Consider the following 20,656-nt stretch of genomic DNA (forward strand, 5'->3'; position numbering starts at 1 on the left):
AAGTGACATTTTAGGAACCAAGCAGCCCTTCATGTGCCCGAAACTTCACATGTGGTGATACGATTAAGGTCCCGTTTATACGACAGTGATTTCAACTGAAAACGGTAAAATTGCGTTTTGGCTGATTGTTTACACGACAGCAGCGTTTTGGGTGCCTGGAAACGCGACATTTTGAAAACGGGTTCCAGAGTGCAATTTTTTTGGAAACGGCACCGTCTCCATTGTCATGTAAACTTGCAATATGCAGTTTCTCTGAAAACGGAGACTTTCGCACATGCGCATCACGCTTCCAATCCCTAGGCATGCACGAGAAAATTGACCATCACAACAACAATGGCGGACTCCCGAGCTCTGCTTGTGCTGCTCACCCTGTTTAATTTATCAACGCTTCCCCATCATAGTGTAGATTTACTGTAGCAACTCCACCTCGTCGTTCATCCAGACAAACGTTGGTGCGGTTGCCATTTTGTTTGTTTATACATTGGCTCTGTAGAAGGAAGCATGAGTGTCACACTGCCAACTACTGGCCTGGCATGTATACTGCAGCGTTTCTGGTCATTTTTGCATTATTAAAATGTTGTTGTCTAAACGCGGAACTTTTTTTCAAAACGAAAATGAGAAACGATTCTGTTTTCAGTGGATCATTTTCGTGTAAACATGGCCTACAACTTCCAAAAGGAACAGTTTCTGGTGTGCGGACCTGCGTTTATTTTTATATTTGTTTTTCTGTCCAGCACACAGTATTTTTCGCTTTTGGATGTGCATGCTTTTTATTTTTAAGTCTTCAGTTAATGCCTCGGGATCCCCCAGGATGAACTTCTGTAGTGCTTTACTCAGCCCGTTGCCCCCGCAACCCAGGCCCAGATATGCAGATGGATATCTGAGGGCATTTAGAATAAAACACAACCATTTAATGTTAAATGTCCTTTCTCTAAGCCAAATCAAAAATATAACTCCCTCCACAGTGCTTAAAAATTAATTTAAGTGCCTCTCCCATTTTCACCATCCCCTGCCCTGATAAGTAACGAACAGTCCCTAATGTAATATAGGCTAATACAGCAATGTAACATAGGATGGAATAGTATAGTTTAACAAACAGTATAGTATCCCTGTGTATTATTTAACATAATACAATAAGTGTAATAAAGTAATTATAAAGTAGTAAATTACCCCCATTTATCTGAGGTATAATCCTGAAGAACAGCAGGACTATGGCAGACAGGCTGAGCGGATCCTGCTGTGACCTCCCGACAGTCTGTTTCAAGATGGCCGCCTGAGTGGAGAATTTACACATCTCCAATAAAACTAATCCAACAGCTAGCTTCCCTCTCAACTTTACCTGCCTCCTCAGACAATGAGACGACGACCCGGGAGACATTTGCTCCTGTTTTAAAGCGGGACATGAGCACAGTCGCTGAGGACGACGTCGGAGTTATGGAATAAAACAGAGCTGGTAAGGAATTCAAAAAGAAAACCAGGTTAACCCACAGCAGGCTAGTTAGCCACATTAGCCAGCTAACGCGTTCCAATAACAACTAACAGGCTAACTTTAGCTACACCTGTTTAAATCACGGTAATTCCAGGTGACAAACAACAGGCTGTTTATTAATGGCTGGTGTTAAAGAGTCACAGACAGTCAGCCACAGACAGCTCTGTAATTAACCCTCAAGCTAAGTGTTAAGTCTGTTTGTTGTGGTGACATGTTAGTGGCTAATGATACCTGCTAACGTCAGCGGTGTCATTTGTATCTTAAGCTCAATGTTTGGGTTAGTTAGCATGTTTGCTAATCCTGTAGCTAAAGGTGGTTGGTGTTCGACATATTACAAACTAGCTGCCTTTGTTGAGGCATGTGTGTTCATGTAAAGTTGTGGAGTTAGCGTCAAGACAAACGCTCTTTCAGTGACAAGAGAAATGGCTTTAATTGTATTAATAATATAGATATAATATAGGTGTAGCTTGACACCGGTTGCTGTCGGTGTTACACGGTGTTTGTGACCGGATCCAGGATTTGAGCTGGAGAGTATCTCCACTAGATTACTAGTGGTGAAGGAAGTATTTAAGTACTAATACCTCACAAGTTCTGCATTACAAATCGTCACTTAAGTAAAAGTTTGTGAGACTGTGATATCTGCAAAATGCACTTAGGACAGGAAGGGTATTAAAGATAATGTAAAGTAATTAAAAGCTGTCAGACAAATTAAGTACAGTTAAAACAATATTTTTTGCCTCTGAGATGTAGTGGATGTTTAAAGTAGCTTAAAATGGAAGTATGTAAGTAAAATTAAAAGTGCCTTTAGTTATTACTTAAAGGGATAGTTCAGATTTTTTTTAAGTGGGGTTTCTTAGGGGCCGTACACATGCTGCGTTTCCTGTGCCCTCAAATTCATTGTTTTTAATGTAGACACATGGCAGGCGTACTTGAAGGCGAGAACCACGTAACCTGGTACCGCGCTCTTGAAAGATGGCACAGAAAAGCCACAAGGATATGTACGGCCTCTTAGACAGTATATTACATACAGTCGATGTCAGCTGACACGCCCCCAGTTCGGAAAACCAATCTGCTGCTGTGAAGAGGACACCAACAAAACATATTTTAGCCACCGAGCTCGGAGTAGAGCCGCTGCTCCTTCGCTTCGAAAGGGGTCAGTTGAGGTGGTTCAACATCTGATCAGGATCCTCCTGGGCGCCTGTTGTTAGAGGTGTTCTGGGCACGTCCCACTGGTAGGAGGCCCCGGGGCAGACCCAGAACACACTGGAGGGATTACATATCTCATCTGGTCTGGGAACACCTCAGGGTCCTCCAGGAGGAGCTGGGAAGTGTTGCAGGGGAGAGGGACGTCTGGGGTGCTTTGCTTGACTTGCTGCCTCCGCAACCTGGATCAAGATAAGCAGATGAAAATGGATGGATGAATGGAAAAAGAGTCCCACCTAAAAAAATGTATATCAGATTAAATTTATGCTGTATTTAGAATATTTTGACTGTTTTACGTTAATGTCAGATCGTGATTTCCAAAGGTAAAAGAAGCCGTGATATTGCTCTCTTCAAAGCCAGGCTCCATTGAGAAAAATGATCAGTACATTTACAAGACATTTGATAAAGTTGATTTATTGTGTTAGTCTGATTAAAACCGGACTTTTAAAATATCTGTTAACATGTCCGACGGAAATTGTACCGATTGGGAGTCAAATTCCTCCTGCATGTATACAGTCAATCAGACCCAAACTGGCCGAGGCGCTCTGAGCATGCTCCACAGTTTCCGCCCCGGGCTTTGACCCAGAAGTGCAATAGCATTAAATGTGTAAGAGAAGAAGAAGCCGGTAACAACGTGGAGAAATCTACATCCAGAGCCGTGACTTTTTGGACGGACCAAATGTACAGAGCTGTAAAGTTGTCCACCATGGTACCAGTTAGCAGCTAGCTAACCGTAGCTAACTTGTTTGTCCATTGTTTGGTCTGTGACGTCATAGGTCAACAGGAAAAAGGTCCAATACTAACAAGCTGAAAGGGGGCATATCTCCACCTATCGTAGGTAGATTTGTAGGATTCCCCTCCCGTGCTTGTATACTGGGACAAGGACAGTAGTCAAGCTGTAGCTGTAGCTCCACTTCACTGTGACTGGAAACATACTGACTCTCAAAGGGGCTACGCCACCTCATAGCACAATATGCTGATGATACTTTTGGACTTGACCATAGCACAATATGCTGATGATACTTTTGGACTTGACTTACTTGTAACAGAGTATTTTTGCAGAGTGGTATTGCTATTTTTACTGAAGTAAAAGATATGAGTATTTCTTCTACTACTGTCCATAACTTGTTATATTTAAGCCTCACAGCTTCCCGTCCCTCCTACCTGTCACCTGACCCCAGGTGAGAGCAGTGCAACATGTTTTCTGAAAGTTGAAGAAGTACTTCTAATCAATTCATGACTTCATAGTTGGTCAGATACGCAGCTGATGACTGCTGATAACTGGTAAATCCAGATTCATGGAAGTGCACACTGTGATGATTAACCCTAAGATGTGTACTTAGTAAGATTGACTTCCTCGTTCCCATCTATATTTAGCATTTACATGGTTCCCAGTGTGACACAGCAGTACAAAGAGCGTTACTGAAGGAGGAGGTAGGAAAAAAGTTGTTTGCTTCACTTAACTAACACGTAAGAAGTGTCTCACTTTAAGCAGTCTGTTGTGTCCTTTGTGTTGAGAAGTCACTACAGCCAGCTGCGTCTTTATTAACACTGTGTGGGGACGTCAGTTTAGTTCTGTGTTGAAGTCTACAGTATTTCTGTGCTCAGACATTAATCCAGAGTTGTCTGGAGAAAGTCATCAGAAGCATTTGTTGGAGTTTTAATTAAAATAATTGCAGGAAAAGAGAGTCTTCTCATCAAAATGGCGGACACTTCAAAATTAATGCCGTTTATGGCTTCATTTTTAGTAGCAGCTTCATCTAGAAGTCAAATAAACTATCACATATAATTTCTTCTTCACATCTACGACGTCAAATATGGATTTAAAGGTTCTTTTAAAGGCGACTGCTTGTTATTTTGGGAGAAGAAGGTGACTCTTTTTATCAAGCAGCTGATTTTTAGAAACTATTTGATGTTATTTTTATCCATGCTGGAGATTTGCTTCCCTAATATTTGACCCATTTTCATTCCCAGTCATATTTAACCCTTTTCTGATGTTCTATTTCAATGAAGTTTAAAAAGAGGAATGTGTCAGATTAGTATTAAGATTCTTTAAAGGCGTTAAATTGTATTTGATTCATGAACTGAAGAGCTGAACTAGCAGATAAGAGAATTTGGCCGTTCCCCTTTACCTGTGTGTCTTACTGTGGGGCATCACAGATGAACAGGGGACCCCTGTGTAGACTATTGATTGTGTGATTCAAGCTGACCAAAAGCAGACTATCACTACACATTTCTCTCACTGTGAAGCACTCGTGCAGGTATTCTGTAAATATTCCTTGTGTTGCTGCACAGAAGTTGAGATTAGGACATTTGAGACTATTGTTTTCATTTCATCAGGCGACAGAAACACAGCAATTAATATTTTGCCTCTGGCAGGAGTTAAATCCTCAGTGGTGCTGAGGCTGATCTAAAAGTAGACCGTGTGATCCTGTGCAACACGGAGAGGGAAAGTCATGACATCACCCTCAGGTGGTGCTCAAGCCTTAACTTTTGTTATTGGGAGTCCATCGAATCGTATTGTAAATTATACAGAATTAAATGAGCTAGTTGAAAAGTAATACACTTAAGTATAAACCATTTGTCACCCAGGAACAAGTCAGTTTGTTAGTTGGTGTTTTTTTATTCTTAAAGATGGAGTGCAAAACTTTTAGGGGTGTGCCATGTCATCTTATTCATGATACTACCAGTATCATGAATAAGATGATATGAAAATTCATATCGTGACACTGGCGATATTTCGACTTGTTGACATAGTGAGTGATGTCATACAGTTACCCAGGGCAACACCATCATGGCTGACAGAGAAATGATTCCTGACTCCTTGGTGGTTCCAAAAAGAGGAGCAGCTTCAGTAGTGTGGAATAAACTGTGGCGTCCTGAATGTTTTACTTCTCTTAGCACACTCAGACAGCGTCAAACAACGTCAAAATACGTCCACTAAAAGTGCATTTTTTTCACACAGATAGGCTCGGATTGTTAGTATAATTATCTGACAACATAACGGAAAGGAGAAATGAACGTGTGTGTTTACCTTTAGCTGGATTCAGACATGTTCCTCTGCCTGTTGCTGCTCCCTCTCTCTCCTCTATTTATTTGAACACGGAGTACACGGACGTACATGGACGTACATGGACGTACATGGACGTACACGGACGCAGAGCTCATTGAAACTGAAGAGCGGATGAGGAGACGTTGTTTGACGCTGTCTGAGTGCCCTATTATTTAATATAGCGCACGCTCACGGGCTGCAGGCAGGTCAGCCCTAGCTTCATACTGGAGACATGTCACATATTGAACATCCTATCACTCATTTAGACAAAAGTAGATCGGAAAATAGGGCCCAGGTTGAAAAAAACATTAGTTCCCCTTGAATATTTTTTTTACTGACTTGTCATATCCTCAAGAATATTGCTATCGCAAAAAATACCTTCAAATATCTTGATATTGTTTTAGGGCCATATCACCCAGCTCAGGAAACAAATAAACGTGTGACACAAAAGGCAGTTTATTATTATGAGTAAAAAATCTGCTTGGCTGGTGGATTTTATCATCTCCCAGTCCTCTTGGCTGGTGACTGAGGAAGTTAATTTTGGACACTGCCTGCAGGTGAACTCGGTGCATCTCCCCCACTTCCAGGTGTGTTCTCTCTTCAAGTCTTTTTTTATTAACTTAAATCCTCCCTCTGATCACAGAGTTCTTTTTTTATTCGGAGCATTCACTCCAAAAACTTGCTGTCACTGTACTCTGAGCTATTACTCCATGGTCTTCATGGTCCCGTGGTCTCTCCCTGCTTCCTGCCCTCGTACGTACTCTTATGCATCACCTCCAACGCCCCAGTGTAGGAAGGTCACCACAAACACCACAACTCTGGTCTCCTTCCAAATACAAAGAGCTTTGCCTGATCGTGATGAGCTTAGTTAGCGTGGTGTGAACTTGTTTTTCTATTCTGTGTTTATTATTATTTTCTCATCTATGCAACAAAACACCTTGTGTGTGAAAAACAAGGTGGCGATAAATCAAATTCTGATTGCAGTAATAATCACGTTGTTGATCATATGATGTAACATAACTGGTCTGTGTGAGGATAATGGTGGTGGTGCTTTTGATACAGGCTGTATGCTGCACTCACAACCACATATGGTGTGTTTTCCATGTGTGTAATGTTGTCTTATTTTGAATTAAATGTCTGATTTAGAATTACAAAGTAGATCTAAGGTACACTTGCTCTAAAGAGCGTAAACTTTGTGCGTATTCAAGTGTATCTTGCAGAGATTTAATACTGACAGGAGCTACAGAGTCGAGTCATTGTCTTGACAAAAGCAGGGGGATATAGCAATAAAGCCTCTATATTTATTTGACACTAGATACAGTATAAGCAGTCAGTGTAAGTTTGTGTATAGTTTCCATTATTTATTTTATGCCTGTTTTGATTCTAAACACATGTTATGTCTTTTACTTTCTCTATTTATCTGTATTGCTGTCCTTGTTCTGATGCATGAGCCAAATTGCCCCTCTGGGGATCAATAAAGGTTTATCTTATCTTACACAATAATACAGATTTAATGTCGTATTTCTGGGCGACACAATGCCTCCACCTGTTTGGTTATCATATCCACATAATCATTGACTGTCTATCAGAATGTTGTTGTGCATGCATTAATCCTTACAGCTGCTATAAACACAAACGGTATGCATTGATACATGTAAACAAGAATGTCACACGGGGATAACGTGAAAATAACTGACCTAGATTCTTGCTTATAAGGAGACATTTTATTACTGTACTACTTCCCAAAGACAAAGACTGAAAAAAAAACTGTATGAAAAAATGTCGTCTTTTTTTGGTATTAAAATGTGTCTTTTCTTGTCCTTTAGGAATCGGAGGGGGTTAAGGGCCCTTTGTTTTAGCCCAGCATGGACAGCTTCTTCAAGGCAGCTGTTTGTGATCTGGACAAACTGCTTGATGACTTTGAGCTCAATACTGGTAAGATACAGTTCATGATTGTTTTCATTTTATTTTAATATTTAATCTTGTTTTTGTCCATGAATCAGTTAATGGTTTGGGCTGTTAAATGTCAAAAAAGAGACAAAGAATGTTCATCATAATGTCACAGAGTCCATGTTGACATTTCCAAATCTCTGGCTTTGTCTGACTTGTAGTCTAAAGATACAATATATTAAAAATTTCCATTAATACAGACCAGTAATGAGGCTCATAGTACTAGAAACCAGTCTCGCCCAGCTCAGTGTTAGTGTGAAGGACTTTTAAAACCAGTCTCTCCTGTGATCTGGTTCCATGTCAATGATTTTGGCACACAGGTATCCTGGTAGTTTGAATAGCAAGGCCTTATAGATGATGCAGGCGTGTAGATGTCTTCTAGCACCCAGTGATGTCCAGCCAAGCTTTTTATACAGGTCACAGTGGTGAGTACGATGACTATCGGCTGTAATGAAGTGCAGGACACTATGATAGACAGCGTCAATGGGTATTAGGGTTGTGGCAGCTGCATGAGTGAACAGGATATCCCTATAGTCTATTGTGGACAGTATAGTGGATTGTATAATAGTTTTTCCGTTTTCAAAGGAACAGAAGGCCCTAATGTGGTATAGAAAAACAATTTGTATTTGTATTTTTTGAGTAAGATGCTCTATATGAGTTTTGTATGATAACTTGCTGTCTAACCAGATGTTGAGATATTAATAGTCCTGAACTGTTTCAGTGCCGTCACCATTTAAGGTGCAGATGGAATAAGGGGTGATCTGCTGATCATGGTTTTGTGAAACTAGCTAATAACCTGTTTTAAGTTTGACAGAGATGTCAGTCAGATGTTAGGGGAGGATGCTTGGGTTGCAGTGGAATCTATAGCATACAGGATGGTATCATCAGCATAAAAGTGAGCAGTACAGTGTGGGGTTGGAGAATAGATATGGTTTATGTACAGAGTGAAAAGCAGTGAACCTAAAATTGAGCCTTGGGGAACGCCTATAGTGACTATATGAGGACTGGATTTGTAACCGTCGGCAACCACACTTTGAACTCTGTCGGACGGGTAAGATTTGAACCAGTTGTAAGTAGATAAATCAAAAACCCACAGAGAGCAGCTTATCTAAAAGAATGACGCGGTCAACCATATTAAAGACCTTTCGACACATCTATAAAGAGTGAGCACAGTGTGTGCGTTAAAGCAGGCATGTATAGAAACTTCCGTATTCTAGTATTCACATTAAATTATTAACGAATATTTGATTATTTGCAAAAAAAGAAAACGAAAATTGAATGTGGGAAAAGAAGTACAATTTAAAGTTGAAATTTATGCATTTAAATAATGGCAAAGAAATGTTTTAACCGTACTATTTAATATCAGTAATATACTTTGATACTTGAATTATATTTTTTTGAGTGTATCTGAGTTTAACATGTTTTGTTCTTTATTTTTATTACAGAGGAACTCGACTGTAAATCTGTTTTCCTGAAGCCCGCTGTGTACCCCTTCTCCTCACTGGGTTTACCCTCTGAGGCGTCCACCGTCCCACCAAACCTCCCCGACCTTAACTCTCTTCATTATGGTTGTGCCACCAACTGTCCTGACCGTTCCAGCAGTCAGAACCGCAGCGCTGATGACAGGGAGGTCAAAGGTCAGCCTCTTACCGGGGTGGACCTTCTCTCCTCTGTGGATCGCAGGCCACCTAAAAGCTCAGCCCCTCCCTGCCCCGACAGAGCTCTGAAGCCGGTGTGTGACCTCGTGAACGACACCAGCTCAGCCATCCTGGTCAGGGCCAACAGCCACGATGCTTTCAGCGAGCTAGACATGGTGGAGAAGCAAATGGAGGAGGAGGAGACGCTGCTCGTGGACTTTGACAGCCCTGTGGTCACTGTGCGAGGAGAGCAGCAAGGACAGCCGAGCCAAAGCGCAGACGCAACGGAAGAGCAGGCGTCTGCAGGGAAAGACGGGCTTCTGGGTTCGGATTCCCAGGAGCAGAGCGGTGGATACTCTGCCTCGCTCAGTCTGCTGGATGTTATTCTTCCTGCTGCAGTGGAGAGGAGCTGTGAGTCCACAGATGATTCACTGGCACCAAGGATCTCTGAGTCAGCTGACAAAGACGAGAGGGACTGTGAGGAGGAGGCTTGCACAAACCAGGTAGTGGTTAACTCTTTAGACCACTGTGAACCGGAGCCCACTCTGCCTGTTGATAGCATTAAAGAGACAACAACAACCTCAGTGAGTAAAGAAGAGGAGTCACAAGAAATTTCGGATAAAGGCGAAGCTGAGTCTCTTGACGGTCCAAAGTCAGAAGCTTCAGACAGCGAAGCGATGGGCCTATCCTGCCTGCCTATAGCTGTGTCCATGTGTGGAGCTCTGGTGAACACAAAGACAGCAGAGGACGAGTCGGGACAAGCTTCAGAGCAGTGCGATGAGGCTGCAGACGTCTCTGAGAGCACTGAGGCAGACTCCCTGTCAGCCCTGGAAGCAAGGGAGGACAGATTGCATTTAGAGGAACCCGTTGACTCGTCAGTGTCCGAGCAGGCTGCAGAGGGCAGGGTGTCACCAGAGGGGCAGCATCTTGCCCTCGAACCTGCTGCTGTTGCCCCTCCTGCAGAACTCGCCTCCTGCGAACACTCAGAACCCAGCCCCGTTGATCCTCCAGAGTTTGGCTTTGAATACCTTCCTGAGAGCGACCAGGCCGAGCTCCTGGTTACAGACGAGGAGCTGGATGCATTCCTGCAGGCACACGCAGAAGCAGAGCAGGGTGGTGTCTCTTACTGCGGTGGCGGCTCGGGAGATTTTACTCAACCTGAGAGTCTCTCAGAGTCAAACGGAGATCTGGAGGGCAGGCTGGTGGAAGAGGAGCTGAGGAGCTGTGGTCGAGGTAGACGGGAGGATCTGGAGGGTCTGGCTTCTCCAGAGAGTGACAGAACAATGTGTGTGACTGTAGAGGGAAGTTCAAACCCTGGTGCTCCATCACAAGACTCCTGCAGACCTCCTTGCCAAGAAGAGCCAGAACCCTCCTCTGAGGTAAACCATTCTGTAACCAGCAACACTTTCCAGTCCCAGCACAGCAGTAGCCCTGATCAGCAGCCCTCCTATGGAGGTGCAAGACCTAAACAGCTACACTGCCAAACTGCACGATCTCCACCAGCAGGAGAGGAAGGAGAGGAGCAGGCGCAGACGCTCAGCACTGCTGAGGATGAAGAGAGTTCACCCTCAAGTCTTACAGAGGAACATTCCAACATTAGGGATTTGAGCCCTATGTACGCCACTCAGGAGCATCAGGACTACAGTGTGGGATTTGATGAACTCTCAGAGCCCCCACCTTACCCCGGGGAGTCACCCACAGATGGAGCCAGGTCGGTGAACTGGAAGAGAGAAGGAGTAGAGGAGCTGGGGAGCAGACAGCCTGCCTGGGTGCCTGACTCTGAAGCTCCCAACTGTATGAACTGCTACCAGAGGTTCACCTTCACCAAGAGACGGCACCACTGTCGAGCCTGCGGGAAGGTATGTTCAAGTTTCACTTATGTGTCGTTCTGTTGCATGAAAACACTTGGACGCTTTTGTCCAGCTGTGAATACTGGGGGTGTAACGGCCCTCAAACTAAAACCAAACATGCGATACAAATGGCCACCATCTCCATGTTGCGATTTCGTCTTCTGTGTTGCAGTTTTTCCTAGGGGTGTAACGATCCATCAATCTGGATCGATATATCGATTAAAGGTGCGGACACACCAAACCGACATCAAAGAACTAGCAGTGACGAAAGCCAACTGTTGCGTCGTCTACGTCGCCTCACGTTGCCCTGTGTCAGTTGCATTTGAACACACTACACGGACTACATCCGACGGCCAAGTAGCACGTACGTTCTGCGCCTGCGTGAGAGAGAGCGGAGTGAGAGAGTGGTACATCCTGTCAGCCGAGGGGTTTCCTATCTGTGCAGCCGAGCACCGCAGCACCTCCACGGACTATTACATCCAGACGGTCCCGGTGTTTCCTCCGCAGGCTCCACTTCACTCAGCTGCCCGATAAACCCGCTGCTTCTTCCCACTTTAACCTGAATAACAAACCAGGGCTCGGTGCTCCGGTTGGATCCAAACGGAGAGCCGGGGCTAGCTCAGAGACTAGCGGAGGCTAACTGGCTGTGCTTCCCTCCGGTCATGCTGCGGCTAACGCTCCGCTAGCCGCTCCCAGCTAGCTCCGGTTTGTTATTCAGGTTAAAGTGTGAAGAAGCAGCGGGTCTGTGGGGCAGCTGAGTGAAGTGGAGCCTGAGGAGGAAGCACCGGTTAGCCCCAGTTTCACTACAGACAGATTCACTTGCTATAGGGGCGAGGAAATAAAACCTGAACAGCCAATCAGAGTGATCTCTCTCACCGACAAGCTCCGCCGCAATCGGCCGAAAAGCCGCAGACGCCGAAGTGCCGACGGTGCGGGACACACCGCAAAAACTAGGGCAACAGGCGCTCACCAACGGCCCAACTTTGGTCGACGGCCGACCGTCGGCTTGGTGTGTCAGGGCCTTAAGTTGTTGACTAGAGATGATAGACATCTAGTTGTATTGGTGTGAGCTAGCAGCTTTTTAGAACGTTGCAGAAAAGTGCATTGCAGGTAGTCGCCTCTTTCAACTCGTCTTGTCGCGAATCTTTGGTCTGAACTGGGCTTAAAGCAGAAAATTCTACCATTTGAGAGCCTTTAAAAGGCAAATGTTTGGTATATTTGCTTGAATATGATTCAAACGATTGTCAAAATTGTTGCTTTTAGGTTGATTGACTGTCTGAATAATCATTGAACCCCAATTTGAAAGGTTCAGCAGTGTTATAGTGCAGCCATCTTTGTTGTTGTAGGCTTCATTTTATTCTCACAGCGCAGCTCGGCTGATTGAATTGAAACAGTGAATCAAGTGGAAATTGTAAACATCAGACTAATTTTGCACCGTCGCCCTGCACGAGGAACAGGACAAAAAAAAAAAAAGAGAAACGTCTCCCTGTCATGATGAATTCCTTGAGCTAAAATTTAAACCTTTTTTTTTCAATTCCAATTTTCTAAGTCGTTAAATTGTGAACAGTACCACAGTTTGTCAGTGCGCTTACAGGGAACTCTGAATGTTTCCTATATAGATTGTCCAATCAGCTTTAATTCTGTTTTTTTTTTTTTAACATTTATTTGTGCGAAGTCTAGATGCATTTTTGTTTACAACACTTAATGTCATACGTGAATGACAGTGAAAGTTGTAAGGGGTGCGTGTTTTGGAAATAGTCAAATGAAACGGATTACATCCCAGCACCAAATATAGCTCAGTGGATGCACGGACACAGAGAGCATGAGTCAGCACTTCTTTTTTCAGCCCCTCTATAGATCTCCACTGAGCCGCGTGTCCTAAAGATGGAGCTAAGTCCTTTAAAGGCGAGTGATTAAAACAGCATTAGAGAGGACTGTTGTTATTGTTCTCAGCAAGAGTGCTGCTGCTTATCCGACCAGGCAGACATGTTTAGATACACTCTGAATTGTTGTGTCTTTTTTCTTATGTATGCACGTTCCTCTGTAGCGTACGTGTTTGGTCACTCTCTCCTCTGTGGCAGGTTTACTGTGCCGGTTGCTGCAACAGGAAGTGTAAGCTGAAGTACCTGGAGAAGGAGGCTCGTGTGTGTGTCGTCTGCTTTGATACCATACACAGAGGTAAGGCCCTGCTGTGGTCTGAGCTCAAACTCACCTCCACATGTTTCTGACAGATATGTGAGCAGAGAGTAGTGTGCAGACATTCAGTATGCTAATGTGGAAGTATTTTCACCACTGTGGTGACATTGTTGCAGAAATGCAGAGTAATTAAGGAGTTTTTGTCCGTCTGATGAGTTGAACGTTATGACAAACCTCTGAAATGGGATAAAGCTGCTGTACAGGCTCCAATGATTCATGTGTGTATATGTCCTGGAGGGACGTGTAGCATTAGACAGATGACTGGTTTTGAAGGGCCTTTTGAAAAAGTGTTTTTAACACATTTGTGGCCAAAAATGATATTTAGTATGATGAGGAGAAATGTCACAACATTTGTTCTGATTGGTCGAAAGTCTTGAAATCTGGATAAACTTTGTGCATATCTAACAGTACAAGTTTGAAATTTTTAGATCACATAAAAAGGTGTAGACAAACCCAGGAATTTTGAAAATGAGGAAAATTGCAACGTTGCTGTTTAAGTGATTTCCATAAGAAATAGATTATTGTTTATGCTGCAAATGACTGTTTATCTTTGATATTTAACTTGTTATGACTTCACAGATATCAGTTCTTGATTGTGCTCCTTATAGTTTCTGAGATACAGTCATGTTCTACTGTTAATGCCTCTGTTGCTGACGTGGAGGCAGCCATGAGACATTCACCTGGACTCAACATCTAAAATCTAGACAGCGTGGTCCTGTGCAGCATGGAGAGGGAAGGTCATGACATCAAGCCTCAACTTTGTATGCCTCCATGCCAGAGGCATCATGTTTTCGGGTTGTTCATTCATCCCATGCTTGTCTTGATATCTCAAGAACGCCTCAAGGGAATTTCTTGAAATTTGGCACAAACGTCCAGTTGGACTCAACAATTAAATGCTTAGTTTTTGGTGGTCATAGGTCAAAGGCCAAGGTCACTATGACCCTGTCGGTCTCATTTTTGTGAACGTGATATCTCAAGAACGCCCTGAAGGGATTTCTTCAAATTTAGCACAAATGTCTGTATCTCAAGAATTCATATGCTGATTGTGACACAATTTCACACAAATGTCTAACAGGATAAAATAATGAAGGTCAAAAGGTCAAAGGTCAGCTTGACTGTGACATCATCATGTTTTAACGTCATATCTCAGGAACAGAAGGGGAGACATTTGGTCAGATACTGAATTGGTGACTCTAATCTTGAAACTGTGCTGATTGTATAGATCTTCTGTGTGTGAAGCATCCATGTTTTCACTGACATGGATGGAGACTGTCAGAGACACTGGTCTGGTGGGCGGAGGTGTACAATTGCAGGGCGGCAATTCTAGTTTTCACGACTCCAACAAAAACATTGTTGCTAATGATGAACTCTGGATAGGGATTTACTTTTGTACGAGTCTATACTTGTATTTTTAGGAAGATCCTCCATCGTATGTGATGTTGATAAGTTTTTCTACAACCCTCTGAGCAGTGGACGATACGTCACGTCCGATGAGCTGCAAACAGACGACAGCTTGACAGTTGATTGACAGCTGTCAGAAGTCCCAGTGACGGATGACAGTGCCAGTTGAACAGTAATACCAGGAATATTAATTGATTTAGTGAACAAAATAATCGTAAAAATTACAAACAACAAAAGGATATAACTATAAAAATAACACTGCAGATGTAATTTCACTGTCACAAATATGATATGTTAGAATCTACAAGTTAAACTACATGTATTGCAAAGTAACAGCAGCAGAGCTCTCCGGGTTGATCTCCTTCTCTGGCGTATTCGGTGAGTGGCGTTTGTTTTATCTCCAAGGTAACGGATATAAAAGCAAGAGCGTCAAAGTTCAGGGCGTGTTGTTATGAGACAGCAGCATATCCCAATTGTGTGCATGCTGCATGCAACAGTATGTACTCTATAAGGGCAGCTGCAGCACCTAGTAAAAGTAAAAAGAAAAAGTACGTGATTCAGAACACACCCATTGACAGGGCTAACTGTTAGCATCACACAGCTAACGTTCCCTAATGGTTATTAACGGGTTTAAAGAAAGTTGAGATGTCACCTCGGGATGTTCCTGATAACTAATTTCCCTGTTGACTAAGTGAAAATTTTAATTAACGCTCATCGACTAGTCTAAAAAAATTAAATCACTCATTTTATGTTGAATGTGCTTCAGCCTTCATTTTGTGTCCCGGCACGATGCGTTCAGGCTCAACATATTCTGTTAACTTCCTGAAGCCTTAACCTTCAACAAAGTTAAGTGGAAGCATATCTTGCGAGGTCATTGTTGTGATGAGCTGCGTTATCTTCACAGCGTCTCTGGGTGAACGATGTCAATTTGGTCTGAGTGTGGCGAGCACCGCTAGCAGCAGCAGCAGCCGTCGTTCTGTCCAGGTTAACATCCGAATGCTTGAGTTGAATGTGGTTGTGCGTTGCTCCAGTCGAGTGATTATATGCCAGTTTATTTTCTGACACAGCCTACATGCTTTTCATTTTCTAGATCAAAGTGCTGCCAAACCGTGCTGGTTTATGAGAGGACATCTCTCCAATTTAAAACTCCAGTCTACCTGAGCATTACCGCGGGGAGGGGGACTGCTGTCTGACCGCTCTGTAGCACCCACTAGTGGCGGGTGGCTGCATGACAGTTAAGCAGCCTTGTACATAAATAAAATAGTAATTGGTTTAACCGACTAATATTTTCGGTGCCGACTAGCGAGGGATGTGTAATCGTTTAGACGACTAATCGTTAGCTCATGCTAGAGGCAGCAGGAGGAGAGTGGCTCATGGAGACGATCCTGATCGACACCAATTCAATGTTGACGCCCCCCACACCCCCGCCATTATGAACAGATGTGCAATTTTTGTTGCAAAAAATGTCTGTAAACATCGCAGCGTACATCGCAATTATTTTAGAAAAGCTGCTGTGAACTTATTTTTGCATTTCAGGCCACAACAGTCCCAATAACAGCTCCTGAAATCACTGCAGGGACTGATTCAGTTTGATTTGCTGCCCTCACCTGGCCAAAAACATCATTTAATGCAGCTTTAATATTTTTTAACTGTCTATAGACGCCCTGCCTCTGTATAGGGCTCATATATTGGCTTGTGAAACTTGTTTTTGGGCTGGTGAATGGAGCAAATCTACCAGACACTTGCATATTTAAGCAGCATTTGGCTGGTGGTTGGTGCTAATTTTGTGCCCTGGGTAGAACTGGTCTTTTCATCCTCTCACAGGAACAGACTAAACCTACGAGTCATCTTTAAATAGACTAAACGAGTTGTCATTAAAACTTAATAACATCACAGTAATGTTTTCATTATGCAGCTGATGAATATTTAAGGCACGAAACACTAAAAACGTCCTGTACAGAGCGGCTCGGGGGGCTCGCTTTCATGTCTGAACAAATATTAAATATTCAAACATACATATATAGAATTGCGTCTTTTCATGAACATAAACAGCACGTTGGTGTAAAAAAGAAAAGATCTGAAATCAGCGTCTGTGCTTCACTCGTCTGTGTTTGAGAGAGGCACCTTTTTATAGTTAAAGACTGCAGCATGGACATGGAGGAGAGATGGGGAGGGGGAAGATGGATGGAGAGGGGAGGAGAGTTATAGCAGGACACTGGCATTTGTCCTTGATTGTGTGTGCATGTGTGTGTGTGTGTGCTACGGGACCCGCCTAACGCAGCGGACATGTGACGCTCGCACACGGCGTCTAAATTAAGAAGAAAGAGGTGATCCACTTTTTGTAGCTGCTGGTGGATGCTCGAGCGCTGTGACGTGATCCCTCTCTCCTCTCCGTCATCTCTCCCTCCTCCTTTTGCTCTCCATCTCTCACAACAGTGTGGTGAGCTGCATGTGAAGCTTACCGCACACACGCACACCTCAGCCGAAAGCTAACGGGGCTGACATGGCTAACGGCACACGTAGACTCCCGGAGATAAGCGAGGAGCTGCTTCAGGGGAGCTGTGATGGGAGTGTCGAAAGTCAGACTGAGGAATAGACTCGCAGTGATTTGGACGGGTTGAGTTGTAGCAGAGGGGATGATGAGGGTGAGGATGAGGATGAGGATGAGGTAAGCTGAATCTTAAAAAGTAGTCATTGTTTACTGCTTCTGTGTCCTGTTGGATTGTTGTGGTGTTAATAATCTGCGTTGAGGAATATTTGACCCAGTGTGAATATGTTGTGGTGATCTGACCACAGGAGGACACATCGCTGCTCAGACCTGTTTGTGTCATGCATCCCCAGCTGACCACTTGTTTTCAGATTTCATTGCTGCCTACGTCACTTACGCTAGAAGGTCAAAGGGCCCTGCGCACGGTTACAGCGTTCACACATTCATCAGCCACATTAGCGGTTGTGTCGGTACAGCTGGAGATATCGCTGTCAGCAGAATCCAGCACGTCTTCTTCCATTCGTCACAACGATGGACGTCACACTTCGTCCAACTTGTTGTGAAATGGACAAGTTATAGAGTAGGGATGCACCGATTTAAATTCTGGGCTGATACTGATACTTCAATACCTTTGAGCGAGAACCTGCAATCCTGCAAATGTATGAAACAACCTTTAGAATATAATCTTCTTTCACATGAAAACATCTTTTAAAAATTGCTTTTTACTAAATATCAGGGTCCTTAAAATATCTTAGATTCAATTTTTTAAAAACGTAAAAGTAATTAAAAAGTCTTAAAGTTGAATTTGTGAGGTCTTAACTACCACAAACATTTCATGTCATTTCATTTATATATCTCTTAATTTCTTTTTGTGTAAATGAGTGAAGCTTTTTTGATTTAAACATCCACATTTCCAGTGCTACAAATCTTTAAAAATGTACTTTATACTTGCACATAACACTTACCTCTGCACAAGACCACATCTGTACTACTTACCTGTGATGCTTAGATAATTAAAATATGATTTGTCCAAAAATCTGTCCTAAATTTGGTGTCTTAAGCAGGTCTTAAAAGCATTAAATTTAACTGTCTGATGCCTGTAGACACCCTGTATATACTGTGTCATAATTCCCTTTCTAATATCTGTTATAGATTGCTGTGAAAACATCAGCATATACCACCGATTTGTTTCGTTCTGCCATTATTGAAGTGTCACCGTCGTCTCCTACGATCACATCTCGCCAGAACTACGCTACGCTGCCTCCAAGATGGTACTGCTGTGTTTTGGCCGTAAGCTTTTAGAAAACGTGTGCAGAGGACGGACAGAAGGCTGCGTCCATCTCCATTTAACATTCGTTCTTTTTTTTTCTGTAGCCACTTATCATGTTAGGGGTCATGGGGGCTGGAGCCTATCCCAGCTGACACTGGATGAGAGGCAGGGTTCACCCTGGACAGGTCACCAGACTATCACAGGGCTGACACATAGAGACAGACAACCATTCACACTCACATTCACACCTACGGACAATTTAGAGTCACCAATTAACCTGCATGTCTTTGGACTGTGGGAGGAAGCTGGAGCACCTGGAGGAAACCCACGCTGACACAGGGAGAACATGTCAGAGCACCTGGAGGAAACCCACGCTGACACAGGGAGAACATCAGGCATCCTGGGGAAGATTTCATGTTTTCTGTCGTCCCTGAGATGTTGGGACACCGTTAGTCTGGGCTCTGCTTTTTAGCCTGCGCAAAACTGTCTCTCTTCTGTCTCTGCCCGTCGTGTCTGCTCGTCTAACAGTGATAATAAGACTGTTACTAAAATAGAGAAAAGTAAATAGACTAGACGCTGAAACTGTTGCAGCAGATTGGCGCTGCAGCGATAAAAGAGCCGACGGACCATTCGCAGAGCTCCATGGTTGGCTTCTTGGCTTTGGGACACTTCCAAATCCTGTCTGAAGTTGAACCAATGGCTCTGCAGCGCTCTGTTGCCGACCTCAGAGCTTTGGGGCGCTTCATGGCACTTCGCCTCTTGCCGAAACCCGGCGTTCTCATCCAGATGTGCTTTCAGGTGCTGAAATTTGGCAAATTAAATGTGAATCAATACTCAGTAGTGCCGATGGAGATCGTCTGGCCCGTTTAAAGTACCAAGTTCAGTACCCAACCAAGTAATTACCCAAAGCCTTGGATGACTGTTTTTGTGCCTTGTCATCATTTCTTTGCAGAACAAGGTGAAACAACTTGTAGTGATGCTGTGTAACTGAAGAGAGTCCATCCCACTGTAATGTCTTTGCGGTGTGTGTCCTCTCAATGTGGCTGAGTTCCTGTGCTTTTGTAAGCCACACTGTTCTTGTTGTCAGTACACAACAGATCAATAAAGATCTATGATGCTTAATCAATATAATGTAGACGAGTGCTGCATCAGCATTTTGTGAGAGAGTCCAACCGGAGAGGCATTTAGAAAGCCTCTCAGTCACCGCCTGGAAGCTTTCCTGGAAGCAACAACTCATGTCCGTGCTGTTTGCACTAACCTTCATTCATCTGCACCACAGGATGTGCTGTAGGGGAGCAGAGCTGTCAGTCAAAGGTTAAATGTGTCTGATTTTGGTAGTTTCCGAATCCTTTGTATTGAAAACAATGAAACGTAGCTTCAGGATTGTGCTGCAGTATCACACTGTGCGACACACAAGCAGCTTCAAGGCAGAAATTAGTCATAACAGTGATCAGAAATCACAGTCAGTGCCTCGTGGTCATTGCAACATGGCTGTGAGACTGTTTTTGTGTCCAGTGTGTGTCTGAGCGAGCACAGTCGTACTTCATGCTCCAGTTCTGCTTGTGAATGATCTGATCTGATATCTGATCACTCATCAGCTGCTTCAGGTTCGTCTTCAGAGCTGCTTTTATCAGAAATATCCAATATTAGAAAGAAAGCTAATAAAAAAGTTCTACATCTTGTGTTGACGTTCATTCAAATGGACACAGAGTGAGTCCAAACATGAAAACACAACAGTACCTGCATACTGTGGAGCGATATGACACTGTTACTGTCCATACCTCAGGTGTTTATAGTTGTTTTAACAGAAAAACATTCGCAACTCCGCCAGGACACCGACGTCCCCGCTCCCCTCCTCCTCTGTTAAATGGTATCTCCCAGGCGCGCTACGTCATCAAACCATGTGATGTTTGGTATTGCCGGATTCAGGAAGCTCTCGACTTTTCAGAAATAACATCGTTTTTCTTTTATTTGTTATGTATTTCGCACCAGAGCAGCCTAAACACACAAAGTCCAAAATCGCAATGAGTGGTGACAAGTCATGTCATGCCGTTTTTCGACGGGAAAAGTTACAGGATTACTCGCGATCTTATGTGGAGCTGTTAGCGGGGACTTAGCTG

At 43.5% G+C, this 20,656-nt stretch overlaps 1 protein-coding gene across 1 annotated transcript in view; it reads left to right on the top strand.

Moving 5' to 3' along the window:
• Positions 1–1,259: 1,259 nt before the first annotated feature.
• zfyve16 (zinc finger, FYVE domain containing 16) overlaps positions 1,260–20,656 on the top strand; it is a 39,213-nt gene continuing 19,816 nt past the window's right edge. The window contains exons 1-4 of the mRNA XM_050053814.1: positions 1,260–1,453; positions 7,571–7,679; positions 9,140–11,190; positions 13,263–13,359. Coding sequence (XP_049909771.1) covers positions 7,610–7,679; positions 9,140–11,190; positions 13,263–13,359 — 2,218 coding nt within the window. The 5' untranslated portion in view covers positions 1,260–1,453; positions 7,571–7,609. The remainder of the gene's footprint in view (positions 1,454–7,570; positions 7,680–9,139; positions 11,191–13,262; positions 13,360–20,656) is intronic.

The sequence above is a fragment of the Epinephelus moara genome, chromosome 9, assembly GCF_006386435.1.
Source record: "Epinephelus moara isolate mb chromosome 9, YSFRI_EMoa_1.0, whole genome shotgun sequence".
Lineage (NCBI taxonomy): Eukaryota > Metazoa > Chordata > Actinopteri > Perciformes > Serranidae > Epinephelus > Epinephelus moara.